This window comes from Hippocampus comes, unplaced genomic scaffold, assembly GCF_001891065.2.
Source record: "Hippocampus comes isolate QL1 unplaced genomic scaffold, H_comes_QL1_v1.1 scaffold58, whole genome shotgun sequence".
In the NCBI taxonomy this organism is placed as follows: domain Eukaryota; kingdom Metazoa; phylum Chordata; class Actinopteri; order Syngnathiformes; family Syngnathidae; genus Hippocampus; species Hippocampus comes.
In genome coordinates, this window is record NW_017805118.1 from 1,013,465 (window position 1) to 1,022,065 (window position 8,601).

Here is an 8,601-nt window from a genome sequence, read left to right on the forward strand (position 1 = left end):
TACAATGATAGTCCACTTTAGGCAACATTTCAGAAAGGGACCAGTAATTCAGGCTGCATGGTCGACTTTATCGGTAGTGTTCGTAGTCACATCGTTGTGGTCATCACATGGATGTGACAGTTAGTACTGATCGTCAATACACTAATACGATCTGTAGCATTAGCCGTCACACTGACGTGATCAGTCGAGTTGAGTCAGGAGCATGACTCATCGCATCGACTGGTTAGTTGAGTTTGCCGTCACATTGATATGGTCAGTCGGGTTAATTGTCATATCGACCTGGTCAAACACGTTAGCAGTGCAGAACAATTTGTCATGTAATGTCATCTGTCCACAATTTTGGGACCTTTGACCTTTCAATCGCAAAGTCGTACAACCCCGATACTTGGTTCAAACAAGCAGCAAGGCGTCTTCGCGTCGTCTCTGTCCTGCACTGTCCACACTTGAACATATTGACATTTGTGAGGTGCTTGGTAGTAATTGTCAACCACATGGAGACTACCTCATTTGTTTCCATGACATTTCGCCTTTGCCTGATTGTCTGTTTAACGCGGGCGAAAGCAAAATTAATTGGAGTGCGGCCCTAATCTGTCCGCTGGAAATGTCACCCCTTTATTGTGACGCTGTCGTCGACATGTAGGCCACACAAGAATGGGAGAAAATTAAGAGAAATGCAAAATTACGGGGAAGGAACAAAAAAAAAAAAATGATGTGTGAAGATTGTGACCTTTGTGGCAAACGTTCCATCGTTGTCCGCTTTATTTTTAACTGAAATGTTCAACATGTTAATTGCTGACATTTGCGCTTGGGATTTTCTGATTAAAGTTCTGAACTCAACACTAGTCCTACTCATTTAACATAGAATGTGACAACACTCATATCATGTAATGCGGCCTAAATTGAATCATTCAGCTCTGGTGTCTAACCGAAACTCAAATTATTTTTTTTTTCTGGACTATTCCTAAAGCGTACCATTCCATTTTACATGATGCTCTAAATTTAAACCCTCTTTTTCTGAAATACACCCTGAATGAGAGAGACCATTTGCTCCCGGAATAAACAATAGCCAAAAATGGACCATTCCATTTCGAGAATAGATCCTAAAGTGTGAAACATTATGTTGTATAACCTACTGGAGCTGAACCATTACATTCTAGGAACTAAAGTAAGCAATTCCATTCAACAATAAAGGTCAAACTTAACAATTCCCTTTTGGGATGTACTATAGTCTACACTGCATCACCATTCTGTCCTGGAATAAAGTAAAAGATGCATTATTTTTGCTTCACAGTATTGGTGGCAAAAAAAAGGGGTTCCCGGAGTATCTAATTTTCTATCTTTGGACACTTGGAGACTGTCAGTGTGTAAAAACATACTTGGAACAGGGTGTAGGCAATGCGCCACATGCTGCATCACCAAAGCAAAATAGATTATAATCTGTTCATGTGTGGCAGCCCGCTCTGCTCTTTCAGTCCGTTTTTTTCTTTTTATTTTTTATGATCTCTCTCGTCTTGCCGCAACTGTCACAAGGTCAGAATCCGGTGTGCACTATGAATTAGTTTTATGTTTCCTGACACCAAATCCACCCGAGATCATTGATGCCGCCTTCCCACAATCCTCCACGACAACAAGTTGCTCTCTTCGGCGCTGTCACTCATCTCCAAGTCTGGCTTTAAATCATCCAAGTGTGTCATTTTATCAGCTGCCGTGTGTGTCTTTTTTTTTTTTTTTTTTTAATGTACGTGTATGAAATTGGAAATAAGACACAGTGGCAGCAGATTGAAAACAAAAAAAATATCTATATATTTTATTCAAAAGTACAAATCACCACACAAGCTTTGATTGAAAAAAAATTATATATTAAGAATCTATTCTTTAAATACTCAACGGCCCAACCTCACCACTTTTTTCTGATAGCAAACATGCTGGATGGACAATTACATTTGGCGTGGGTGAAGCAATAGATCCCTCGCAAGATGTCGAAGGACCCCGGGGGGAGTCAATGTAGTCAAGTTGGGTCAGGATCGGAGATTCTGGGGAGAAAGACAAATGCAAAAAAAAAAAAAATTGCCCATTGCTTCATTTTACAATTTTCATTTTGAGTGATACGTAACACGTTTGCAGTAAAAAAAAAGTCTCATTTAAGTCATGTTTTGTCCCACGGTGTCCCTTATTGTATCGTTATGCCTCATTACTTCCCATCGTGTCCTATTTTGTACCACCCTATCCCTTTATGTTCCCCTTTGTTCCTTAGTGTCTTAAAATGTCCCTATTGTGTCTCATCATGTTGCATTATGTCTTATAGTGTCCCAAAATGTCCCCTATTGCATCTCACAGTGTCCTTTATTGTTGAATTATCTTCAGATGTTGCCCTTTGTTGTGTCTCATCATGAGTCATAATGTCCCATTGGGCCTGATTAACTCGGAACTCAAATAGTGAGCACTAAATTGTGAGTTCACTCATTAAAAAAAAAAAAAAAAAATGTGGGTGTATTTGGAGACAGGTGCAAAAGTGGTGGAGAGCATATTTAAAAGAGGGCTTGGCGATTCTGCAGAACATTGGGACACTCCAATTTTCAATTCGTCCCCTGCAAAAACTGACCATGACTTTCAATATGGGGCTATCGTGGGAATGTAGCCAAAACTATACTAGACTGTTCCAAAGTACCGTATAACATTTTCTGTTCTGTCCCAGAATGGATCATTCTGCACTGAAATGTAAGATAAACTGGACTGTATTCTCAGAATGGAATACAGAATTGAAATTCCATTTTGGAACTTCAGCTAATGATTCTTTTCTGGTGTACAATACGACTTTATGTTACTCTGTAACATGGCTTAATATGACCATTTTCTCCTCAACTCGACCATTTCATTCTTGAATTCAGCCCAAAATTGAGCATTGCTTTCAGGAATATATTTTGAACTGGACCGTTCCATTCTGGATTACGGTCCAGAAGTGAGAAGTCCATTTTGTGACAGTGACTAATCTGGCTATTCTCTTCTGGTATATAAATCATAAATGGTGCCATTGCATTCTCGAACCGTCAAATGAAACATTTTCTTTCGGAACACTGTTTATCCTGAACTGGATCATTCCATTCATGGAATACAGTCTAAAATGGATTGATTCCATTTGAGAGTGTGAGCTAACCTGGACCACCGTGTTCTCTAATTTATCTGAAATTGAACCTCTCGGAACTGGAATTTCCCCTAAAGTGGACCATTCTATTCTGACATGTAGCCTAATCTTGTCTGGCATGTTTCAAAATAAAGTTTATGCTACTCTGCTCAGAAAAATGTGGGTGGCAAGAATGTCGAGTTTTCCCCTTCCCTTGACCCTCAGAACCGGAAAACACTTTTAATTGGCCTATGGCTGTGCCTCTTGATCACAAACACACAACTGTGTCCATTCACTTGAAAGAGAAAGTACAACACGCGGCAAATGCGCCCACGCTACTTCCCCAAGTCTAGCAGCATTATTATCTGATCATGCGCTTCGTTGCCTCAGGTTATTTTTTTGTCCAACTGTGCTCTGAGTAGCAGTCAATTGTTGTAGTGTGAGGGGAAGCTAGCAGAAGAAAAACAGCCAATATCGGACACTTACACACAAAGAAGCGAAGGCACATTCCGCACATGGCGACGACGCTCGAGATCTGCAGCGCCCGGCCGCATTCGGGGCTCATGAGGCAGTTGCGTGTCTTCAGGCAGCATTTGGGGCACTTGCTGTCTCCGTCACGGTCGCGGTCGTGTCTGCTTTCGGTCACCTCGGCCCTCTGAGGCTGAGCCTGGTACGTCTGTGGCTGAGCTTGGTACATCTGTGGCTGAGCTTGGTACATCTGCGGCTGAACCTGGTACATCTGTGGTTGGGCCTGGTACACCTGAGGTTGAACCTGATACATCTGAGGTTGAACCTGGTACATCTGAGGTTGTTGAACCTGGTACACCTGAGGCTGAGCGTAATACATCTGAGGCTGACCTTCGTAGGGAGGCGGCTTGGCGTCCAATTCCTCCTCCTCGCTGGGAACGACAGACATGGCGTGGATAACGGGGGGGGGCAAGTGAGGCGATGGTGCGTCAAAAGTCTGAAAGAGAAAAATAGGAGGGTGGTTAGCTTGTTCTTGAACTTCTACATAAAAAAACAAAAACAACCCCCCAAAAAAAACTATAAAAATAAAAATTCTGACACAACTATGACTTGATGCTTGGAGTCCAGACAATATTTGTCATAATAATGCAATTTTTATTTCCAAAGAGGTTGAATTTTTTTTTCTCCAAAGATAATTTCAGTAAGACTTTATCTTGCAGCATTTTGACATTGTTCTCTGGTTGCCACTTTAAGAAATGCTTGACAAAAAAAAAAAAAAAAAAATTCTCTATCGTCACATTGCAACGTTTCCTCATAGCACCACACTTTAGTTTCCTGAAGACTTCTACTGTTCGAAAAATACAACAAATGTGATCTTTTTTCCCCTCTCTTCAAACTAAGACCTCAGTTTTGTATCACAATTTCATAAAAATGTTTTCTCTCGCAATGCTACAAAATAATTTTGAACGGTTGCCAACTCAAAAATGTTCTCAGAAGATTCAATCTTTTTTCTAAAAAAAAAAAAAAAATCTTTTTCTTCTCACAGTATGACAACTATTCTTGAAATTCAACATATCTTTCAACTGAACAAAACATTTTTTTCAGACTATCACAACTTATTTTCTTGTAAAACCCCTATACCTACCCCCCGACACCCGCATAATACCACGATGCGCGGGTTGCAATCCCCAAAAAGTTTTTCTCAAAACATCAACTTTTTTTCTCATAACGCTATGACTATACTTCAACTGCAACTTAAAAGAAAAATATTTCACCTCACAATGCTGAGCTTATTCTCAGATTGCAAAAAAAAAAATTCTCCCAAAATTTCCGTTTTCTTTTTTTCCTTTACCCTAACGTGAAAGGACATAGTTTCCACACCCCGCGATTGACAGTACCCATGTGTCATCGTGTTGTTGTTTTGTTTTCGAATTGTTCACATGGGCGTGTTTGTTTTATCACGCCACCATCTTATATTTCCCGTTGCAATCTTTAAATAAGTGCAGTTCAACTCGCCGGGTATTTTACACCTTTTGAGAGCGTATCATGAACATTTTAGGCTCCTTTTTATGAACACATCAGCCAGCGAAGTCAGATTGATTCTTCCACACTGATGAACATTCCTTTAACTTCTCCCCCGTGACAGACCACGAGCGCATATTCCGCGATAACCCGGATTTGGAAATAATAACATTTTATGCGCAAGGGGACCGGAGGGGAGGGGTACCACATTTGTTCCAGTCGAGGTTAAATTCGATTGTCGAGATCCACGGGGGGGGGGAACGGCGGCATTTAAGTGCACCTCCTCCCCGCTTTGGAAAGTTGGCGGCTTTTCAATCATAAGTAATGAAATTCCATCAGGCTCCCTGGGACGAAGCGAGGGAAAAGGCCCATTAGAAGAAGGAGGGAAAAGGAAATTGTGCTCTTACTCTTTGCGTTCTGTCGCTTTCAATCTCTTCTCTCAATACCGCCAACACTCGACTCTTGGACTGTTCGCGTTACATCTGGGGCAGAGCGGGCGTGTCAGCGAGTCTTACAGGTTTTCCAGGTGATACTCAGGTTGGGTGTCTTAAAGGCGCAGTTACATAATCAGTCGGCGCAAGACACAACGTGTCCGGCCCAAGACAAAAGGACAGCGCGCCAATTATTTTGCTCTGATTTCACTCGCTATGCTATGAAAATAATAAACTGTAATTACAAGGTACTCTTGTTCATCTCGACTCCTTTATTTTCATTTTTTATTTTTTTCCATCATATTACGCAGGTGGCCCGGTGGTCCAGCGGTTAGGGCGTCGACCTCACAGTGGGTTTTCTCCGGGTACTCCGGTTTCCTCCCGCATTCCAAAAACATAGATGGCAGGCTGATTGAACACTCTAAATTGTCCCTAGGTGTGAGTGTGAGCACGATGGTTGCTCGTTTAAGTGTGCCCTGCGATTGGCTGGCGACCAGTTCGGGGTGCACCCCGCCTACTGCCTGAAGCACCCTTGTGAGGATAAAGCGGATCAGAAAAGGGATGGATGGATGTTTCTCACGTGATTTATTTTTTATTTTTTTCCATAATATTACACAGGTGGCCCGGTGGTCCAGCGGTTAGGGCGTCGACCTCACAGTGGGTTTTCTCCGGGTACTCCGGTTTCCTCCCGCATTCCAAAAACATGGATGGCAGGCTGATTGAACACTCTAAATTGTCCCTAGGTGTGAGTGTGAGCACGATGGTTGCTCGTTTAAGTGTGCCCTGCGATTGGCTGGCGACCAGTTCGGGGTGCACCCCGCCTACTGCCTGAAGCACCCTTGTGAGGATAAAGCGGATCAGAAAAGGGATGGATGGATGTTTCTCACGTGATATCAACAACTTTCCCCCCTGTAGCAGTAGCCGGAGACCAATCACATAATGATGAAACCTTTTTTTTTTTAATAACTGAATGACTGAACATGACAAAAATAATATACACGTGTGTGCCGTGTTGGTTTTAAATCAAGCGCTTCCTTGCCGGTGACGGGAACATTTTTATTGATATTGTTTAGTGACGGCGATAAAGAACACTGGCGTCCTACCGTGTTATTAATTTGCCACTCCCAGTTCGGGGTGCACCCCGCCTACTGCCTGAAGCACCCTTGTGAGGATAAAGCGGATCAGAAAAGGGATGGATGGATGTTTCTCACGTGATATCAACAACTTTCCCCCCTGTAGCAGCAGCCGGAGACCAATCACATAATGATGAAAACTCTTTTTAATAACTGAATGACTGAATATGACAAAAATAATATGCACGTGTGCACCGTGTTGGTTTTAAATCAAGCGCTTCCATGCCGGTGACGGGAACATTTTTATTGATATTGTTTAGTGACGGCGAAAAAGAACACTGGCGTCCTACCGTGTTATTAATTTGCCACTCCCCTCATTTAAAGTTTCGTCCAAAGTCATTTCAGGCCCTATGACGCATTGTGATGAGAGTCACAAGCGTGCGGTTTCGCTTTTTGTCAGCTGCATCCAGAAAATGTCACAGAGGTGACAGCAGCCGCGATATTAGGCAAGAGAGTATTTTGCATGCTGCTCAGCTGCTGGAAAAAAAAAAAGGGTGCCAGAAAAGTTCCAGGACTGATGTCACAAAAGATATATTCAAGATTCGAACCGTAAACGAAACATTACTTTTCCACACTGTATTGTATTGGATAAGTCCTTTACGACTTCTCATTTTGAGTCGCCGCCATTAAAAAAAAAAAAAAGTTCTTGCTCGCAACTGTGGCTGACAAACACATGGCATGTGAAGATGGAAGGCAGGCTCTTTTGTCGTGTGGTGCGGTGTTCACTGCGCGCACATACACACATACACACACACACACACACAAAAGCTTTAAGACGACAGGTGCGCTATCAAGCAGAATAATTCATCGTTTTCTTCCTCCTACTTCTCTGTGTGTGTGTGTGTGTGTGTGTGTGTGTGTGTGTGTGTGTGTGTGTGTGTGTGTGTGTGCATGCTCGCGCGCGCACGCGCTCAGAGAGTGCATCTCGGGTTTGGCAGATCTGACTAAAGATGGACCGCCTGTCGCGTTTGTGCCAGATAAGGGAAGATGTTGTCTGCATGGGCAGCAGTGTGACACCAGCGATAACGACGACCACAAAAAAAAAAAAAAAAAAAGCGAACGGAGATAACGATGAATGTCATATGAGTAGAGATTATGCCGTATCCGCGTTTGCCACTAAATGCCGCATTTTATTTGGATTTTGATGACTCCTGCATGTGACGCGGAAGCACTCTGACTCTCTTTCTATTGTGCAGTCACAAACGCAACATAGGCACCGTGTTTCCAGCTTGAAAACATCCGCACTTCCTTCATTTGTATGCACGCGTGAGACGTCGACTTCACAGTGCAGAGGTGCAGGGTTCCATTCCGGTTCCGGCCTCCCTGTGTGGAGTTTGCATGTTCTGCCTGTGTGGGTTTTCTCCGGGTATTCCGGTTTCCTTCCACATTCCAAAAACATGCATGAGAGGCTGATTGAACACTCAAAATTGTCCCTAGATGTGAGTGTGAGCACGATGGTTGTTCGTCTAAGCACACCCGTGATTGGCTGTCGACCAGTTCAGGGTGTCCCGCGCCTACTGCCCGAAGACGGCCGGGATAGGCTCCAGCACCCCCAGCGACACCGAAAATGGATGGATGGATCAATGACACGCACCTCATGCTCCTCACTTCTGCATCCTAGTTGCACTCGTCCACACATGCTACAGTTGTACAATTTGCCAGCTTGACGTCGCAAAGTCATGCATTAAGTCTTTGACTAGTAACTTTAATCAGACCACTGTATTAGATGGAGTAATGCGTGAGATTACTAGTTCCTCAAATTGGCAGGCAGTGAGGAACGCATTGCATAGCAACAAGTCACCGGCATCACTGGTGACGATTATCCTGAATAACTGGCTAGACGAAGCATTGTATGAATCAATACATCAGGAATAGTGCACCTGTGCCCATGTATTAACTTTTTTATTATTCTTATTTTTTTTAATAT

General features: G+C 43.0%; 1 protein-coding gene across 1 annotated transcript; it reads right to left on the reverse strand.

Moving 5' to 3' along the window:
* Window positions 1-1,794: 1,794 nt before the first annotated feature.
* On the reverse strand, window positions 1,795-4,060 carry LOC109513283 (mediator of RNA polymerase II transcription subunit 15-like). Its single transcript, XM_019865606.1, has 2 exons — window positions 3,608-4,060; window positions 1,795-2,033 (listed from the first exon to the last, which is right to left on the reverse strand). Coding segments are annotated over exons 1-2 (432 nt in total). The 5' UTR covers window positions 4,038-4,060; the 3' UTR covers window positions 1,795-2,031.
* Between the last annotated feature and the right edge of the window lie 4,541 nt (window positions 4,061-8,601).